The following is a 22,190-nucleotide window of genomic DNA, read 5'->3' on the forward strand; positions in this document are numbered from 1 at the left end:
CAAAATCAACATAACGAACATGAAAAAGATGGCCACATCATAGTTTTAAACAAACCTCTGTATGGAGAAACCATTCACATAAAACGCTATAATTAATTTTGCATACTACATGCAGTCGCGTTTACGTTCTGAATCATGCTACTTTTGATCAAAGGGACGTAACCGTGTTAAAAAAAACCCATCTCAAATCCATGCGTTTAGCCGGAAAATTAACGTTAATTGATATGAAGAGGCGGTGTTTGATTGATATCTTAAACGCACCATTCTATTTATAGATATATATATATTTATGTTTTCTCAGTATATATTAGTATTACTATAATAGATATTAATTATGGTAGCTGTAATTTAGGAATAGCTGAGCGACAGCATGTGAGCCAATCCATACAGTGACCATTAACAGAGATTACTACCGCAGTTAGTACAGAAGTGTAATGAAAATATATGTTCTTATATACACAGTTTTAAAAGTTATGTTTTACTTGTTTTATGTTACTCTGGTTCTTGCAGGAGCAGGGTTTTCTACTGTCTCGGAGTAGGACTTTTTGGGCCACGGCTTTGCCATCAATCTTTTGTATTCAGAGTGTTTTATCTGCGTAGCATGTTCGTTACCTTTAAACATCGAGAAAATTTTCACCTCGAAAGACCAAGCTCTTTCGACGGCACTAGGCTGCTTTAGACGGACGGATGCCAACACCTCTGCGTTTAGTTTGGTAAGGTCATCATTCGCGAAGATGCCAGACCCTTTAAATAATTAAGTTTTACGAAGAATGTCTATCTTGGTTTGACGTCTGACAAATCTAACAATAACTGGCCGATTTGTATCTGGTTAAAATTTTCACAGCCTATGGGCTATATCGATATCAGTGGGCTGGATGGAGATACCCAGATGAGTATTCACCAGTGAAACTTACCGGCATTCATTTTTACAGACTTGAGCGTGTTTTAAGGTGTAAATTGAGGCTAATACTTATTGCACTTTTAAGTTCACAGTTATAACCTCGTATTTCAAGCGTGACGACTTTCTGTCACGTAGAGCGTGACGGATGAGCGGTACTTGATAACCCGTCCAAAACCTGTACTAACCGGCTCAAAATAGTATGCTTTGAAACAAAACAGCAAGCCCACCCTGCGTATTTAGCCTTGAAAACATACAGTCTATTAAAATACTTATTTTGTTTCACATTATTTCATACGTAATTTTTTTTATAGAGTTTGAAGTCCTTTATAATGACACAAATTGAAAATTTTCCACACTTCAAATCGCACTGACTGCATACGTCATTTTAAAACTAAGTTCTACCTTTTGTTTGTACTATTTGCACCGGAACCGGAAACTCTTTCATACAATATTATCTCCCCTTGTTTACATTGCATGATATCCAGCTGATCGACATAAGGGCATTGTTTTCGAGGACGTCGACTTGGATGTTGACTGTTATGCACCGTCTTTAACCAGTTGGTGAACGCACGACTCACAATCCGTCCAGACAAACGAGGAGGAAAAAAAGACACTTTTCCATGTATGTAAACGTCATGTAAGTTTTCACACAAAGACAAATCAAGACCATCGCAGCTGATTTGGTTCAACTCAAGATATTCCAAGTTTGACAACCCACGGAGAGCACTAGGTACCAAAGACACATTCCCACTTATTATTACAAATCCAAACATTTTACACGAAGATAAGTCCAGACTATCACAGCTTTCGTCTTTTATATCAATAGAGTTAAGCATGAACAGCCCGTGGAAAGTACCTGGTACCAGTGACACATTCCCGCTTATTTCTACACTTTTCAACTGTTTACACAAAGACAAGTCCAGACCATAACAAATGATGTCTTTTAAAGAAATATATTTAAGCTTAAAAAAGGCAATGAAAGGCCTCCGGGTTTAATGATACATGTGCGCTTATATCTATATGCACTAATTCTTTACACAAAGACAAGTCCACAACATCGCAGCTGATGTCTTTTAAAGTAAAACTTTCAAGCTTCAACAGGTAGTTGAAAGTATCCGGTTTCAATGATATTCGTCCGCTCAAATCTATCTCCTCTAAATCTTTACACAAAGACAAGTCCAGACCATCACAGCTGATGTCTTTTACATTCATATATTTTAGCTTCAACAGCTCATGAAAAGCACCTGGTACCAAAGACATCTTTCCACTTATTTCTATAAATGATAACATTTTACATAAAGACATATCCAGGCCATCACAACTGATGTCTTTTAAAGTGATAGATTTTAGCTTCAACAGCTTGTTTCAAGTACCTGGTTTGAATGATACGTGTCCGCGACGTAAATCTATCTTCACTAATTCTTTACACGTAGACAAGTCTACATCAGCGCAGCTGATGCCATTTAATGTAAGACGTGTCAAGTTTACCAGTCCACGAAATGTATCTGATACTAAACAGACGTGGCCATGAATATCTACATCCTCTATTTGCTGACATGTAGCTAAGTTCAAACCATCACATTTAATCCACTTCAGTGTAACACGTTTCAGGTTGATCAGTGAACACAGTGCATCTGGTGCCAAACTGAACGATGATCCAAAAAATATAGACCTGATGTGAATGTCTTCTAAGACTTTACATTGAGACATATCTATCACATTTCTACCATCGCTATAATCAGGTTGATCGATTTGAATGTTGATCTTCTTAAGGCCGACATGAGCACGTTTAAACAACTCTATAACGATGTGTGAACATATAATCTTTATATTATTAAACTTGATAAAATTCATTATGCAGTGTTTGCCTGATTCAACACAATCGGAATCGTCAACATGTATATGAAATGATCTGACATATGATAGCATATTTGTCCGTTTAAGAAAATATAATGTGCCAAGGTCTTATCTATCTAACACCTCTAGGTTACTGAGGTTCAGCCGTATATCGTCATCCTTGTGGTTGTTGGCTCTGCCTTCTGTATAACCCTTTGTCATAAGATCCTGTATTCTCGAATAACGACAACTAGGCAATACATTAATATCCGTCATATCGGTGTGCTGATCGATTACTCGTGACAAGTCATTTGCTGCCTTGATATTAAGTCCGCATAAAAATATGAATACTTGAGATAGATCCAGATAGGCATCTGGGAATGTGTCAAAATACTTTTCTATCACGGCCTCAATAACAAAGTTATGTCTGGCGATATGAAAAGCGGCCAAAAGTTCCTGTACACTTTTATGAATGAACGACAAAGTCGATATTCCGGTTAAAGTTGAACTTTTTCTTTCTGATAATATGCCTGTCTTCAACGCCAATGTCTTTTGTTCTGGCTTTAAAATTGCTTCTTCTTTTTCGGTAAAAACGAGCAAATTTTCCTTTTTGAACGTAAACAGCTGGGTGAAAGCTATTTCAGACAAAGCATGCACAAGTTCGATATTATGACATACATACCTTGTTTCAGAGAAACAATATGCAGGAGGAGACACGAAACAGTCCGAACTGATGCTTGACTTTTTAAGGAGACAGTCCAACAGTGAGATGTATACTTCACATCTTGATCCCCTTATATGCATTCCATTCAACCATGAAACAACAAGCGAAGCTAACAACACTGGTGTAAAGTAGAACTCATTGAGATTATTAGTTTTCACATATTCTACAAATTCGTGATGGTTGCTCTCAAGTTCTTCTTTAATGATACAACTGAGTATCTGCTTACTAAACTGGTGTGGATCATTAACTCCTTCAAGTTCCAGCAAGCAGTCAATTTGAGAGTCTTTCATGCGTTCATCAGTCATTTTCCAATGTCTTGTGGTCGTTAAAACAGTGCATTTGCTGTAACATGGCAACAGCACTGGCAAAACAGTTTTCTTAAGTGGATCAGCCCACTCATCGAGGCCGTCCATAACTAGCAAACATTTAAATTCTTTCATTACACGTTTAAGAAGTCCATAGGCTTTCTAACGTTCATGATCCTCATAGATCGTATCAATAATTTGATCTTTAAGCATCTTTGTTACTTCACTTTGTTTGGTTGAATCTCTTAATATTATGAGAAAAACAAACTTATATGCATCCAATGTATCAAAATCGTAAAACTCCGGCGATGTCGGAAAGTCACGACACCAGTCAAGTACCAACTTTGCGGTAAATGTCGACTTCCCTTTACCAGCCTTACCTTGGATAAATATTCGTTTGTTTGAAATATTATCTGCGTAAAATATGTCCCTGTATGTATGTATTTGTGTTTCCTGTACTTGTGCATCTGAACTTTTTGTTTTTTTAGAATCTTTTGCACGGAAAAGAAATGTTTTAGATGTTTATCATGTGCCAAATTCATCGGATTTATAGGCAAATGGCAATATTGCTCGCAGTAGTAATTCCTCAAGCGCAAGACAAATTCTGAAAACATAAAAAGTTTATCAAATTACTATTTCCAAATAATCCTGCTAGTCGATAAAAAAGAATACAATTGATCAATTGTACAAATTTAGCTTTAGCAATATAAAACATGGATATAATTACTACAAGTTTTAAATTTGTAAGTGCATATGCAATCTAGTACCATATACAAACACAATTATTGTCAAGCAACATGGTCCCCTAACGGTGTAACTCCACCTTTATTTCTAGTCTATTTGTTGCCATAGCAACTAGAATTCTTGACGTAGGAAAGAAATGAAATGACGTGCATAATTTCAATAATGCCATCTATCCATGTTTCAACTTTCATGAAAAAATATTTTGAACTTTAAAAATTATCACAGGATCCACCATTTTCAGCAATATTTCTAGTCTATTTGTTGCCATAGCAAACATAATTCTTGACGTAGGAACAAAATGAAATGACATGCATTATCTTCATATTGCCATCTGTCCATGTTTCAAGTTTAATTTAAAAAAATACCAAGAACTTTTTAAGTTATCGCAGGATCCAGAAAAGTGTGACAGACAGACTCACAGACAGACACACAGAGCGCAAACCATAGGTCCCTCCGATTTCACCGGAAGGGGACAATACAGATCGCATTATATGACATACGCACCCCATCACACAAGCCTACTGTAAACTGAGCAGGGACATATTTAAATTAATGAATAAGAAACTTAACAAGAATCCTAAAATCTGAAGGTCTTTTCAGTTGCACGTCACAAATCGTCTCGTAATGGGAAGTATTAGAAATATGATTAACACATTCCGAGAAATCCTCAAACTCAACTGAGAGACATGGGACTTGTGCAAAACACATTTTGGGGAATAATAATCCACAGTAATTTTAAAGAGCGGAAACGGGCATGTATTACGTCCGGCCTTGAATCAGTATTAGCCTTTAACCGAGTCGCATGTGGGATGCGCGCGACAAATGGGGAATATTAACCTAAAGTATCAGAAATGAAACATCCTCCCAGGCACCAACATTTAACAGCGCAAAATAGAAATTCATGACAGTTACACCTTAAAAATTACTCTAAGAATAGGGGGAGTAAAGTCTAGTCATGGGGAAGATAAACCAAACGTATTACTGAAATCCTTCAAGTCATTAACATGTTACAGAGCGAAAACAAAACTATGACCGTTGACCTAAAATGGACCTTGTAACGTTTATGTTAATTGACAAATTTGAATTATTTTTTCAGATTTGCACATTTTAGTTGTTGTTATGATATATGCGAGGAAACAGTAATACTGAACATTTACTATGCTCGAAACTATCGATTATAGGCATCTTTTGCGTTACAAACGCGAAACGATTTAATAATTTGAAGACTTCTGTTGTTATCGTTATATTTTGTGACATAAAGAGGATTTCCTATATAAAGTATAAAACACACCAAGTACTTTGGGAGCATGGATGGCAGAGTGATCTAAGCGCTAGAAAATTACTCAAAGAGTTAGTGGTTCGAGCCCAGTTGGGGATAACTTGTGTTTCTTATTTTAATTTACTTTTTTTTCTGGAGTTATTTAGTTCCATTGTTTACATTTCTCAATTAAAAGCATTTAATGACAAACTTCAATACTTGCCAAAATCTTTGAAAAAGGTACCTTTAATTTCTGACTTGCCTTAAATAGAAGAGCTCGGATATAGTACAAGACACTTTACTGGGAAGACAAACGCTTAGTTATTAAAAATCTTCCCATGGATTCAAACGTTACTGTGTCGAAACAAACTCTCAATTGAGGAAGACCAGAGGAGGAAACGGACTTAATATTTCATTTTTAGGGGCATTTTAATGTATACAGTAGTAATTTAATTAACATTTGAGCCTTTTTTGTGTATTATATAGTGAGTTAGAAAGCGATGTGTCAAAAATCTTTTGATTTTGAGAAGATTCTTTATAGATAACGTATAACAATACAAGAGGGCATGCGTGTTACACTTTTTGAAAAACAAATTGATATGCAAGCTTTTTTGTGTTATTTTTCAACCAAACCTCAATTTTGCAAACTCAAATGTACCACTGTTGGTATGCTGATTACACTTGAATCAATGCATATATCAATATTTTGTCAATACGGACTAATACTAGTGGCGTAATGAAATCTCTTTTTAAAGATAACAAACAAATTTTAAATTAGTATGGAAGTATACGACTTATAAATGTATGCGCTGTTTTGGTATTATGTAATGAATTTACACTTTCATTTTTTCTAAGTAAGAAATAATGGTAAGATATATCGAATGGTAGACTAATGTACTTGTGATCGAAAAGCCTCTCTTCAACTCTTCAATACATTTTAATATTCAAAACAAATCTTACTAATGTTTATTCGCTTCAGAATAAACCATTTTATCCAACGCAAGCTATTTCTCTCTCTCTCTCTCTCTCTCTCTCTCTCTCTCTCTCTCTCTCTCTCTCTCTATATATATATATATATATATATATATATATATATATATATATATATATATATATAAATATATATATATATATATATATATCTTTCATGAAAAGTTTTCCCCCGCGTAATAGCGCTGAACCATAGTATATAGTAGGCTCCAATTCCACGTGCGTCCTTTTACCATGTTGTCTCACAGCTGAGTAAGTTGCATTTCATTGTTTATTTCGAAATATATTTAAAAAAAATTGTCGCATGATTGTAAATTTTAGTATTTAAAATGGTTGTGTAATTTTTATTTAGCTCTTTTAAAATTAGCACCTTTTAAATTGTTTTTGTCGCATTTTTAGTATATAAAATGGTTGTGTAATTTGTATTTAGCTCTTTTCAAATGAGCACCTCTTAAATTGTTGTTGTCGCATGTACATTTTAGTATATCAAAATAAGTTTACATATTTATATATATTTATGAGTTCTTATGAGTTCAAGATAGGCCGACCACGCGTTTGGTCTTCAACAATTTGTCTGAAGTATTATTTTAAATGCATTTCGATGTTTATGTAAAATTTCAAAATGTTTTCGTACTGTAATTTATTATATAAACATTTAGTACTTATAGTTTCGGGGAAATATTATTATATTTTAGATTTTAGATATAAGATTTAATATAAGATTAGATATAACATAGATCGATAACGTGTCTGTATGATTATTATTGCATAAACTCTATCTATAATGCCCTCTGGCGGGGTGCAGAAACTTGGCAAAAGGAGGGCTTGAACGGGAGAAATCGTGTATTAACAAGGCGATTCACGTGCCGTTCAAGCAATGTTATGTGTTTTTCATATCCATAATCTGGTCCACGCGCAGTTACTTCCCTTCTCCAAACGTCGACGACTTTCCAAGCATAAATGGGGAACTGAATAAGCACCAGTTTCCTCATGCATGCAGGGATAATGACTATTTCAATCCACTTTTCAAATTATACCATCCGCACTCTCTTGACAAGAGCTTTATTTTATTGGAAACGTCAATGAAGTTAAGGTTATTTACTCAACACATTCAAAAGACTATGCTGTAAATGTAAGTGTTTATGTACCTTTAACGTTCCTGCTGTAAATTCCAAAGTAATTCCCCATTTCTTACTTTGCGCGGCTGCATTTCAACTTTGCATTAATCCACTGTTTAAACACATTTTTTAAAGTGAAAACTGCCTGTCCGAAGGTAAAGCCTCGTCATTTCGGATGATGACCGAGTGAGGCATATGTAAAACACAACACTGAACTGTATTGAAATAATCGAATTATTTTGTCGATGTCGAATGAACAAAACATATTTTTTTCAATGTTTTTTTAATTTATTTTGGTATGTGTGATTTGTTTATGCAATAATAGCGAAAATACACATTTTCTCGGACATGATCATCTGCGGGCGCTCTCAAAAATCGTATTTTTCGAGTGCCCGCAAATGATCATGCCCTCGAAAACGTGTTTTATCCCTATATCGAAATTTGAATCTATAATAAACAGCTAAAGTCTACTTCAATGATTTGTGGTGTGGTGCAGTTTTGTGACATTTTGAAAGCGGCTTACATTTTGAAAGCTGTTCGCATATCACTGGTGATCTGTTTATCTTGTCAGCGGTTTGTTTATTTAACTTTCGTAATTTGTGTATCTGGTATTAATCATAAAAACATTTTCCCCTGAAAAAAGCCTGACTCTGAGATAACAGCGACAATATTGTGGCAACTTAGCGAACATGTGTTTTAGTGAATAATTTTGTCTTACATGTTGGTTAATTGTTAACATGATTTCATGAATTTCAATTCAATATTTAATTTAAAATCATTGTTTATATTATTGTTCGCTTTCTGTTTTTATTAACAAGATTATTTTTTTTATGGTTTAATACATTTTTTAAAATTCACACATAATTAAAACTTCTTTGTGCTCTTATCATTTTCGGACGTAATTAAAGCAGTGAAGTTGATGACGTCATCATGATATTTATTCATTGAGCTGTTATATTGGTTCAGTGCTTGAAATTTATCGGCTTAATAATATAAATTGCCACGCCATATATTCATTTTTATTTGGAAACACTTGTATATTTCCATTCTAATTCAATCATGTTTGTATATCTGTCTAGGCTATCGTGTTATAATAGCCGAATTTTGGCGGAAGATTCTCTTACTCAACGAGTTTCTTTTGAGAATCTTCTTGGCATGATCCTATTATAACACATTCTTCCGGGGTCGGGGGATATAAGCTATCATAATTGTATTGTATAATTTTTATGCCCCCATTCGAAGAAGAGGGGGTATATTGTTTTGCACACGTCGGTCCGTCCGTCCGTCCGTCCACCAGATGGTTTTCGGATGATAACTCAAGAACGCTTAGGCCTAGAATCATAAACTTCATAGGTACATTGATAATGACTTGTAGATGACCCCTATTGATTTTGAGATCACTAGGTCAAAGGTCAAGGTCACAGTGATCCGAAGTAGTAAAATGGTTTTCGGATGATAACTCAAGAACGCTTACGCCTAGGATTTTGAAACTTCATAGGTACATTGATCATGACTCGCAGATGACCCCTATTGATTTTCAGGTCACTAGGTCTAAGGTTAAGGTCACAGTGACTTGAAATAGAAAAATGGTTTCCGGATGATAAGTAAAAAACGCTTACGCCTAGGATCATGAAACTTAAAATGTACATTGATCATGACTGGCAGATGACCCCTATTGATTTTCAGGTCACTAGGTCAAAGGTAAAGGTCACAGTGACCCGAAATAGTAAAATGGTTTCCGGATGATAACTCAAGAATGCTTACGCCTAGGATCATGAAACTTCATAGGTACATTGATCATGACTGGCAGATGACCCCTATTAATTTTCAGGTCACTAGGTCAAAGGTCAAGATCACAGTGATTCGAAACAGTAAAATGGTTTCCTGATGATAACTCAAGAATAATTCACCTAGGATCATGAAACTTAATAGGTACATGAATCATGACTGGAAGATGACCCCTATTGACTTTCAGGTCACTAGGTCAAAGGTCAAGGTCACAGTGACAAAAAACGTTTTCACACAATGGCTGCCACTACAGCTGACAGCCCATATGGGGGGGGGGGCATGCATGTTTTACAAAGAGCCTGTTAATGTTTTATTTCTTACACAAGATAACTATGCATTTGTTGTTTAAACTCAGCCTTGACAGATAACTTGCCAAATTTAAATAATAAATTAATTCCAAACTTATTGTACTTGTCGTTGGATAATAGTAAAACATTGCACAACACTTCGAGTCATAACGCAACAGAGCGTGGTAAACTCAAATGTCATACAGGTGGAGGCTTTAGTATTTCATGTTTTAAACGCTTGTTTTATATATCCCCTTCTCAAATTACATTCTCCAATAGAAGCAATGTCTACATTTCTTTTCTGATACGTAAATATGAAGACTATTAGTTTCACACATTTTATTTATTAAGAAGTTTAAGTGACATACGATGCTACATGTTAAGTATAAAATTGAAGTAATCCCATGCCAAAAGCCGGTTAAGAATTTTTTTAAATAGCGGTATAAAGGTAGTTATGATAAACAGGAAAATGGAGATGATAACAAGTGCTTCCCATACCATTTTATGAGGTATAATATATGTTGGCTATAAGTCAAACACAGTTGTTCAGTAGACCAGAATGCGCCTTGTTTGTAATTAAATGCATAAAGCACATTAACATATGTAACATCTAATCACTATAACATGTTTTATACAGCTTTTAGGAATAATGCATTTTGGTGTGTATTTGTAAAAGTGGTATTTTGTAGAAATTATTCATGTTTACTGTTTATAAATAAAACATTATTTAATAGACAAGACAAACTTGGTAGAGCTTAAATAGCGCTAAGAGAGGGTTTGGCATTTGGGGTCTGAAGTTCTTAGTATCTTGCAAATAGGGTTGTGGAAAATCAATCCTCCTGAACACTGCACAAGACAGCTTATAGGTTTATGCGTTTGAGACCCGTTTTTACTGTGCTCTTTATATAATTCTGAGACTTACGGGCACATAAAACCATTTGCCATCTAAATTATGAAAAATTAATCCGACATATATGTGTTGCCAAAAAAAAAAGAAATAGCATAATTGCAATATGTAAATGATATGTATTCTACATTATCACGTCACTCTTTATTACATGTGCTTTGTAAATTGTTGTAATTTTCAAAATTATCAAATTGCTATGTTTTACGTTTGGTGAAAACGCTTCTTTGAATAGACGGTTGCGATTCTGAATTTATACTAGTAAATATTGTTTAAAAGTCGTTATTTCTCAAAGTGGTGAGAACAAAATCAAAAACCCACCTCAGACCGCTGCATGCCCATTATGTGTAAATCAGTGAAGCCACTCGCAATAAAGTAAACCACGATTGCAGATTTGAATGATATTAAGTTTGCCAGCTTTGATAAAATATTTAAATGTTCTATGTTCTAAGAAAGATATTGAATAATTATTTTAACAAGTTTAAAAAACGTTGATAACATAATTATTGTATAGGGGTTAAATATTTTGATGGTTGGGAGGGTCCTGGTGTTAAAAAGGATGATTCTAATAAATAACTCTAGTTTCAATTGACTTGAACCTTGATGAAACTTCGTATATGTCAAGCTCGCAATAATACCTTGATTGGATCTGCATTTTTTGCCAGTCAAATAAAGGTCAATTTTTGTTCTTCAACAAGTTGGTATGTAGGTATTGCATTAATCTTTTGTTCGTAAGTAGCTAACCATTACACTACTATTTGGGTAACTTATTATTTAGGAGCAGTCAGCAGGTGAAGGTCAAAGTCAAAGTTACTGTTATTAGTAAATGATACTACTAATGTCAGCTACAAGTGTAACTTTAAATGCATATATTGTGATGAAACTTCAGTGTAAGTAGCATATATATCCTAGTTTATGGATCGTTATGTAAAGAAAAATGGATATATGTATATATATATATATATATATATATATATATATATATATATATATATATATATATATATATATATATATATATATATATATATTGTGAATACAGGTTTTGTTAAAAGGCTGCACAAGCATTTGCTTGCAAAATTGTAAAAGCCGTGTTTCGGTTTTTGAAAGCTCTTTTCATCACTTGCTGAATGTTTGAAAGTAAAACAGTTAACTGAAAGGATTCGTATTTATTTTCTAATAGCATGGTTCTAAAGCTGTTTATTTACTTAAAGTGACATTTTCACGTTTTTGAAAATTGAGAAATTAAAAAATCAATGTTTTAGAATCGCAAATGAGGAAACAGTAATAGTGAACATTTACCATGCTCTAAAATATCCACAATGTGCATCTTTTGACCATTTAAAAAAATGAAAACTATAAAGCGAAGCAATGCGAAACGATTGAATAAATTGGAGATTCTGTTGTTGTCGCTATATTTTGTGATACTACGAGGATTGCTTATATAAAGTATAAAATACATCACTAATATGAGCACTGATGGCCGAGTGATCTAAGCGTTAGACTTTTACTCTATGGGTAAATGGTTTGAGTCCAGTTACGGGTTGCTTTGTTTTCTTTCTTTAATTATATTTTTGTTTTTTACTGGAGCTTTTTATATCCAATTTTTACATTTATAAATATAAAGCATTTAATGCCAAGCTTCAATACATGCCAAAATCTGTGAAAAGGTCCCATTTAAATGTTTATTATAATAAAGTATCAAATGCCTAGGTTTTCATCAAATTCTGTCTTCATCATGTTAACGATCCTTTAAATATGTAATACGATGCAGTACATTTTCTCCCATGACATCCTTTACACTATTTCTTAAGGTTTATATAATCAAGTTATACAGGTTTGCATTCTGTTGCAAAATTTTACGAATTTGAGAGCCATATTTTTCAATGTTCATTTGAGTTTAACATCGAGTGTATATGATTTGCATTTATGTGATATATTGATGTCAACTTTTTGTTTAATCACCCAGTTTTGTCGTCTCATGTTCACTTTTTGAAAACGGGTTAATATGCTTTAGATGAGATATATGAAAAGCAGTTGCAATTTAAACTGGCCAGCAATAAAGCATTTTTATCAATTTACTTTTTATTATTATATTTACTATTTATGTTAGAAATTTACTATCATATAGGATTTGTTGTCTATTAAAATAACGTGAATAAATGAACTGTTTGAATTGGATTACGAATCATCCCTGACCCGCAAATAACATACTGGTTTTTATATCAGCCTAAATGCCCATATCATTAACAAGATGTTTACAATATTTATATAAAACAAATGTTATGATGATGATAACTATGATGATAATGATAACGACGGTGATGATTATAGTGATGAGGATACTGATGATGATGATGATAATGATGATGATGATGATGCTGATGATGCTGATAATGGTGGTGGTGATGATGATGATGATGATGATGATTATATTATGATAATGATGATGATGGTGAAAATTTTGAGGAGAATGATGATGATGAAAATGATAATAGTGATGATGGTGGTGGTGGTGATGATGATAATGATGATGAATATAATCATGATGATCATGATCATTATGATCATGATGATGAGGAGGACGGGGAGGATGATGATGATGAGGAGGAGGATGAGGATGATGATTATAAAATAACCGCTCAAAGATAAAGCTTACAGTTGCCACTGTAAAGTATAGCATTACAAAGCATGTGCGTTTTCTTGGTGGATAAAGGGTTTTAAAGTAAATTTGCACAATCAGTCATATTATTTACCTATATTTTATTTCGTCCTCATGATTTTTAGAGAAAACCATCTAAATATTTTATCAAGGCGATTTGACCTCGATCCATTTACAAAAGGTTATCAGAACACCGCTTACCTTTGCAATCTTTTACGAAACAGTCTTCTTCTTTTTCCTTCATTTGACCCTCTATGCGTGAACAGAGAATCAGCTCGGTGACACAACGGTTTTTAGTTTCTTCGAGTTCACGTTTGGCACACATTGTTTCGTCCCAAATTGTATCTTGGGCGTTAATTGAAGCCAATTCGTGTTCACGCCTACAACCACTGGCTTCGACAGATGTTGACCTAGGGCTGTTCCTTTCAGCATTATGTCTGCCCGTGTTTTGGGTTCTTAATAAACTATAAAAATAGTTGCCCATTTGTAGGCAGTCGTATGTGTACAGAATTATAGTTCCATTAAGTCATTTACAATTATTCACATATAAAGTAACAAAAACATGCAACACAGCATAGATTTGGGTAAAACTGCAATAATAAAAAATTGAGTGTAACAAACGGTGTTTAAAAACAGTAAGCTCAATTTATCAATGGTTTCCCTCACCATGTTCTCTTTGATAAGCTATTAGCACAAACGATATACATTTTCAAAGTTTATCGGAAGCTGACATTTGAATAACATGTAATTCATATGTGTAGTTCACACAATACACAGCCGGACAAATGCTAATTCATTTCTTTTTATCGCGAAACGTTAAACTATAAACACTTCCAAGCATATCGGGTTTCCGGGGGAGAAGCTGTTTTTTATTTATGGAACAGAATAGTTTACCTTGGCGTAAGCATATATACAGCTCATCGTCATAAACATTCATATGCAAAACAGCATGCGTTTCAATTAAATGCAAAACGTTGATCTCTGACACTATTCTGGTGTCTACCCGTTTCAATTAATAATTTGTGAGACGACAAACGTAATTTAGCAACAATGTTATTATGTTTTTTATGTTCAACAATATCAAGATACGCAGATCTTTCGAATATTGGTTTCAATTCTTGGTTATGAGTCTTGGTATTCTTTGCTTCTGTTGTTTGCTACACATATTAAGGCTACAATGTCAGCGCTGCAGTTTTTGAAGTTGGTTAAGCTGTTTGGGTACTGCACACACGTTTCAGACAATTCTCTCCTCTCTTGAATGCCCCTTTTGCTGACACATCTGTATAACTTATTCATGCTTTATACGGGAACAGTTAAAAGTGTGTTTATAATACGTACAAAACCGTTTAAACTTTGATATTTTCATCCTCTTTTATACGTAGATACCGTGTAGCCCAATTAACGAGTGCCATATAATACATCGCAAAACTAAATATATGAGCTATTCCATTTATCCTAACGATTATAAACAATAGTGTACTGTCCGTGATTTTTAGACGTTTTATACGGAAACGGGTTGCACGTTGCACGGATTTCTGGTGTTGTTTTATGTGTTGGTACAATATATTCACTAGTTTTACAGTCACAACATCTATATTAAATTATATCAGGCGCCTTTGTTCACGCCCTTATGGTATGTTTAGTGAATTAGTTATCCATTAGTATTTCTGAGTAATAGATAACAGAAACCATTTCGAGCACATTCATATATTGAACGACGAGTAAATTGACAACAAGCATATTTGAGCTGTAGAACTGTCAACTCTTCTTGTTGTGTAGAAATTAATTGCTTTCTTTGTTTACTTAATTGCTTTGACCTGGAATGGTTGTACAACTTTATACACGGCCGTTAATCACGGGCGCCACCTCTTTTTTGATATGCATTAATAAATGAGCCAATACAACTTCAGAGCTGGCGCTCAGGCCCGGAAGTTTTGAAATTCCATGGATAATTTTACAGAGTGATTAGGTTTTATTTGGGTTTTTTTCAGCGTATATCGCATTATAATTAAAATCGGACAATGTAATGCGATTCAGCGAAGATTAATTCATCCAAAAATGTACAGAACCATACATTCTCAACCCATTTAAAAACGTGAGAACCTTTATAAATTGTGGCATGTCGGAGTTTTAAAAAGCATTTCGATGCCTGTTTTGTGTGACGAGCAACTTTCCACCCAATTAGATCGCGAACGACATCTAACGATTGCGTACAACATATATAAGATGCTGCATGCACAAAAATACTGGCAACTTTCCGACGTAAAGATAATGATACTCGGTGGCGCCAATGCAGGATGTATATCAATTAACGGTCGTATCGCAATGACAACATCACATGACGTACAATTGATATGTAATGGTATTTGTTATATTTATTTTATTTTTCAACGTATATATACGAAGGCCCAAATCTTTACAGAACATAAACACATTCTATCATAAATACGATGTAGTTTTTTTTTAATATACAAGTTATCAACACAATTAAGAAGTCACCAAAATGAATAAAACATAATGAACGATATATACCAAATATTTCTAATTCTCAATAAAACCAAAAACTAAAGTCTTAACATTCAAACGCTTAATTTAATACTTAATTAGACTCATATATGTTGTTTTTCCCACTATTAATTCCAAAACATGAAGATAGCTCGGTTTTCCGGTAACTTTTGTATTATACATGTTAAATGTTCTTATCTTACAAGGACAAACGTTTAAATACATCAAGACATTATTAGGAAACGACTTTTTATGCCCCCGAAGGAGGGCATAAAGTGATCGCACTGTTCGTCCGTCCGTACATCTGTCCGTCACACTTTACGTTTAGGGTTCGAAAAATGCTCATAACTTCTATGTCGCTTCAGATGTAACCTTCATATTTGGTATGCATTGGTATATGGACAAGGCCTTTCCATACGCACGCAAATTTTGACCCCTTTGACATTGACCTTGAACTTAGGGTCCGCGTTTAGGTTTCGAAATCTGCGCTCAGGTTTCGAAAAATATTCATTACTTCTATCAAAGAGTTTTTCGGGGGCATATGTCACCCTATTGAGACAGCTCTTGTTTTCTAATTTAAAACGTACGCGACTTAAATGTGCAGAAGCAGTCAACTTTCAAAAATAACTGTAAATCTTGAAACCATAATAAAAACCATTTAATAAAATATGTTACTTTAAAATGGCTATAAATGTGCTTTGGCGCCATATCTTATTTAGTCCCCTACCGGTTTCACCGGAGGGGACTTATGCTTTTGTATCCGTCCGTCCGTCAGTCCGTCAGTCCGTCACACTTTTCGTGATCCTGCGATAACTCTAAAAGTTCTTAATATTTTTTCATGAAACTTGGAATATGGCTAGATGGCAATATGAACATTATGCACGTTATTTCATTTTGTTCCTACGTCAAAAATTGTGGTTGCTATGGCAACAAATAGACTAGAAAAACTGCTGAAAATGGTGTTTTTTTTTCTGGATCCTGCGATAACTCTTAAAGTTCTTAATATTTTTTCATGAAACTTGGAATATGGATAGATGGCAATATGGACATTATGCACGTCATTTCATTTTGTTCCTACGTCAAAAATTGTGGTCGCTATGGCAACAAATAGACTAGAAATACTGCTGAAAATGGTGTTTTTTTCTGGATCCTGCGATAACTTTAAAAGTTCTTAATATTTTTTCACGAAACTTGAAATATAGATAGATGGCAATATGGACATTATACACGTCATTTCAGTTTGTTCTAACATCAAAAATTCTGGTTTCTATGGCAACAAATAGACTAGAAATACTGCTGAAAATGGTGTTTTTCTGGATCCTGCGATAACTTTAAAAGTTCTTAATATATTTTCTTGAAACTTGGAACATGGATAGATGGCAATATGGACATTATGCACGTCATTTCATTTTGTTCCTACGTATAAAATTCTGGTTGGTATGGCAACAAATAAAAAAAAATTCTGACAATGGTGGAATTTCAGACAATGGTGGAGCCGGTAGGGGACTTTTATTGCTTGGCAATAGTCTTGTTCTTAGCGCCACCTACTTGACATTGGCTCCATCTCTTTTTGAAACATGCAAATCTATCTATTAGATTGGCTAGAAGCCGATGCTTTTCCGCATGTAATAACTGTACATGTTCAACGCAAACGTTTTATGTAAAGAGCGATTTAATTGGCTGGGAATGTGCTCGTCACACTGGCAAAATACATCAATTTGCTTTGACGAATTCTACTATGCCACAATTTATAAAGGTCCTCACGTTTCCAAATGGGTTGTTATTGTATGTTTCTGTACATTTTTGAATGACTGTATCTTCGCTTTCTCACACTACATCGTCCGATTTTTAAAAATAATGCGAAATATGTTGAAAAAAAAAACAACACATATAACAACTAATCACCCTTAAAAATTATCCGTTTAATTTCAAAACATCCGGGCCTGAGGGTCATCTCGGAAGTAGCATTGGCTCATTTATTAATGCATCTCAAAACAGAAGCGGCGCGGATGATTAACTGCCGTGAATGTACCATGTGTGTCATCTCGACGGGTTATTTATACTCTCGAGTCACGGTTGATGTGGAATGGAATGAGGAAGTATGGGTGCGTCGACTACGTTCTATGTATCGTTTAACAACCTGTCCAATTCACGGATTCTTGTTATTTAATCATGATTCAGTAGCAAAACATCCTTAACAACACACTTGAACATTAAAATAAATAAATAAATAAATAAATAATACCAATAATCACATAATAATAAATATTAGGATTATTACTATTAGCGTAAGCATTATTTTTAGCATTATTATTGTTTCGAAATAATTTCAGTATGTACACGTTTTCATTCAAAATACGGTAGTCATCATCTTAATAGTATGAGAAACGCATAAATATTGATTACATGTTAAATATAGGTATGAGAAATGTTACAATTTATTAAAAGTAGGTGTAAATAGGGCTGATCAATATTCGCATTTAAAGTTCTTACGCATTAAATGTAACGTGATCGCATTCTTTATTTCAATAACACAAACAGCGATCACGATTTATTAACATTTTTACGAAGGCTATGAGCTTAAATGATCTGAAACCTTAAGAATTTGTGTGTACAGCCTGTGCTATTGTTCTAATAGTATAAATCATACTGCCAAAGTTTGCTAGTTTACTAACTTCTAATTTAGGCAAATATTACGCACATGGTAATTGATAAACAATCATTTTAATATTTGAATGTGGGTACTCTTCGGTCAAATACTGTCTTAATAAACTTCAATCATTTGTTCTGTATTATATTGAGAAAACTCTTTCATGCATGGATGCTGCAATGTCACTTGTTTGTCTTTATAGGTTTATCCACCATTACAAATCAGTTTCTTGAGACGTGCATAATCTCATAACATGTAGACGTAGAATCACATGTAAGCAAGTGGTTATTAAAATTCTTAATATGAACGTTCCATTATCTCTTACTTTAAACAACTCAATAAATAGTAGCGTAAATAAATTATATAAAAAAAACATTGAACATTTATACATATGTCTGGCCGGATAACATTTTTGTCTGAACTAATGTTTATGAATAGTTTATCCAGCTTGATCTACTGCACTACTGAAATGCTTAATTGCATTTTTCTACAGAAACTAAACGTGTTATCCATGTGTTATATACATCCATCGGCCTCATTGGTCTTTAATACGTTTTCGAATGACATACCATCGGTATTTTAATGTTATAGTTTGTGTCTAATTTGACTGCTTAACAATCAGTTCGTACATCATTCTCTATAACAGTTCGTTAATGTGAAATGCATGACTGTTATACATTACAATCGTAGTTACTAAAACATAGATACATGCATTTATCATAAGCTTCCATTCTTACTTATGTGACTGACGAATCGACGACAGTTCAATTTGAAGCGAGCTAACCTGACCCTGACGTTTATGGATGAATGTATGAAAGTACCGGTTTATATGATATGCCTATTATTTCAGAGGCATGAACAGTTAAGATCCACGATAATAGTAAGCACAACTTCACAATCGATTATTATTTTGATCGTAAATAACTCTAAGAAATAATTTTTGCAAAGTTTAATTTTAGCATAGTTATAGTTAATCGTATGGTTAAATGCAAATGTAAAAAAAAAACGTTAAGAGTAGTCTATGTCTCTATTAAAAATCAAGCTGAAATCAAATATTAATTGCATATTATTTATAATGTTGCTAGCAACCATAACGACGCGCGCCTTATTACATAACGATTCATACCTTCCCGATTATTACATAACGATTCATACCTTCACGATTATTAGTGGGAAAATATGTAAATTACATAAAAGTAAACCATTATCATCCTTTAATTTTTATATATGTTATATATACATATATAAACACACACTTTACACAATATAGTTTACACATGTTACCAATAAATGCGTATCAATACTCGCTAATGTTTCTACAACGAGTCGCCCTTTACTTATATCGGCTCACCCCTTTCAATTAAGTGAATGTAAACCAACATCATATTTGTTTTCCATTTATCGAACACTCTCATTTAAAAACGCAGACACACACACAATTCACTCAAAATTGTATATAAAGTTTACAAATATGCACGAAAAAAATCCCAACATTTGCGAACAAACTCAAATAATAAAATGATTGAAGTATTTACAAATCGCCACTGGTATAGAAACATTGATTGACTTATAATTATGTACGCATTTTGAATGTGTCACAGGGTATACATTCTTATTTAGTTATGTGTTATCAATGTCTAGTAGTTTTAGGTAGCTCTGATATAAAACCTACACTGTAGTCTTAGTTGCTTTATAGTTAACATATAGTTGAATTTAACCTATTTTAGCACGTGCACGTAACATCCAATCATTCACTTTCATAATCGTTGCTATGGTAATCATCAGTCTTTAATCCTACCGCCCCATCAACATCATCATCATAGTCAAGTTCAGTCCTCATTTCATGTTCCATCTGTTTTCAGTTGTGCTGTAATATTTCTCCAACTGTTTATCTTCTTAATTGTTTATTTTTAACATCATTAACATCGTTCACATCACTATGTTGGACTGTTTTGTTTTCTAATCTCATCTTTATTAATTCATCTCTTTGTCGTTGAATTTCACGAATCTTTGAGTCTCGTTCCTTTGTTTAAGTCAGTATTTCAATGTCCTTCCGACTTTTCAATTTTTGTTCCTTTAATGTTTGTTGGTCTTTCTGTTTTTCCCTTCTTTGTCTCCTTACTTCCCTATCCGTATCCATGCTCAAATAGTTATATTCACAACCACACTAAATTTCACAATAAGCACTCAGTAATGAAACCGATCCGAACCATATGCAGATATCAAAGTCTTCTCTTAAATTCACTTCTCTTCACAAAATTCTTTGCACTTAACAACACAAAACAATGCATTCAACACTAGTATGTATGTAGTATTTGTTCACATTCAATAACTCTAGATACAAGTGCACAATGTCAATCAGTAATATTATTCACTTGACGTTAATATTACTTTCAATTCAATGATTCACAATTAAAAGTCACTACTGTTCACTAAGTGTTCATTTCACTTCAGTAGTATACACTTTGAGTTCCTTTTTTTGTTCTATAACACTTTGTAAAACACACACTACTAATTCATCAACCTTCAAATCCACAATTCATAACCTCCGTTTTACAACAGTTCCCTTTCTTATCAACTCAAACTGAATAAATATAATAAAACACTAAATCACTAACTTCAATAGTGACGAATAAATCTAATTCGATTTAAACACCTATGCATAATAGTAACCATGTCATATAATGCAACATAACAACAAATTGTGCACATTCATTCAATTATTGAATACCAAAAAAAGGTATTATTATTAAATTTTCAACCTCTTTAGTTAATTATCACTTATTTAATAAACAATTACTGTAGCGTTTAGATTAAACTAAAGTCAAAATATAAATGTTCCAAGTTTTATCAAACTCAACAAAAATCTACATAAACGTGTACAAACAATTAAAATAAATGCAATGTAATTAATTAAAAAATTATGATTTAATTGAGGAATTAATCTTATTTAATAATATGTGTTTATTCAATTAATATAAATAAATGTCGGGACGACATTTATAAAGCAGGGGGAATATGTCACAGGGTATAAATTCTTATTTAGTTAGGTGTTATTAATGTCGAGTAGTTTTAGGTAGCTCTGATATAAAACCTTGACTGTAGTCTTAGTTGCTTTGCAATTAACATATAGTTGAATTTAACCTATTTTAGCACGTTCACGTAACATCCAATCATTCACTTACCCTCCTTTATTCAGCTGCTTGTTGAAAGTTGTTTCAGACAGTCATTTTATTTTGATTGAAACATTAGGTTCTCTGTCAATTGTTTGTATTATTATTTAAGACATCTGACGGTTACGGTTGTGTTTATTAGTTATTGATAAAAATAACTGATTGCGAGCAATATTCACATCGCCATGCAACGCTGGTCATTATTAATGTGTATTTCATTTGAATGCATACATATATTATCTCGATTATATACCTAATTGCATGTATAAATTGTTTCTATTTCAGATACCTTTATCGATCTATTAAAACTTGAAACCTAGATTGATTCGATAGTTTGTCGTCGAA

General features: G+C 33.5%; 1 protein-coding gene across 1 annotated transcript; it reads right to left on the bottom strand.

Moving 5' to 3' along the window:
* Positions 1–1,246: 1,246 nt before the first annotated feature.
* Positions 1,247–14,053, bottom strand: LOC127853115 (uncharacterized). The gene is made up of 2 exons (XM_052387345.1): positions 13,719–14,053; positions 1,247–4,370 (listed from the first exon to the last, which is right to left on the bottom strand). Exon 2 carries the CDS (start codon positions 3,899–3,901, stop codon positions 2,867–2,869), a length of 1,035 nt encoding a protein of 344 aa, XP_052243305.1. The 5' UTR covers positions 3,902–4,370; positions 13,719–14,053; the 3' UTR covers positions 1,247–2,866.
* Positions 14,054–22,190: the final 8,137 nt, after the last annotated feature.

Source organism: Dreissena polymorpha, chromosome 12, assembly GCF_020536995.1.
Source record: "Dreissena polymorpha isolate Duluth1 chromosome 12, UMN_Dpol_1.0, whole genome shotgun sequence".
Classification (NCBI taxonomy): domain Eukaryota; kingdom Metazoa; phylum Mollusca; class Bivalvia; order Myida; family Dreissenidae; genus Dreissena; species Dreissena polymorpha.

Bases quoted from the DNA above. Each gene is read 5' to 3' on its own strand.
- LOC127853115 (XM_052387345.1), bottom strand. From the start codon at position 3,901: ATGAAAGAATTTAAATGTTTGCTAGTTATGGACGGCCTCGATGAGTGG.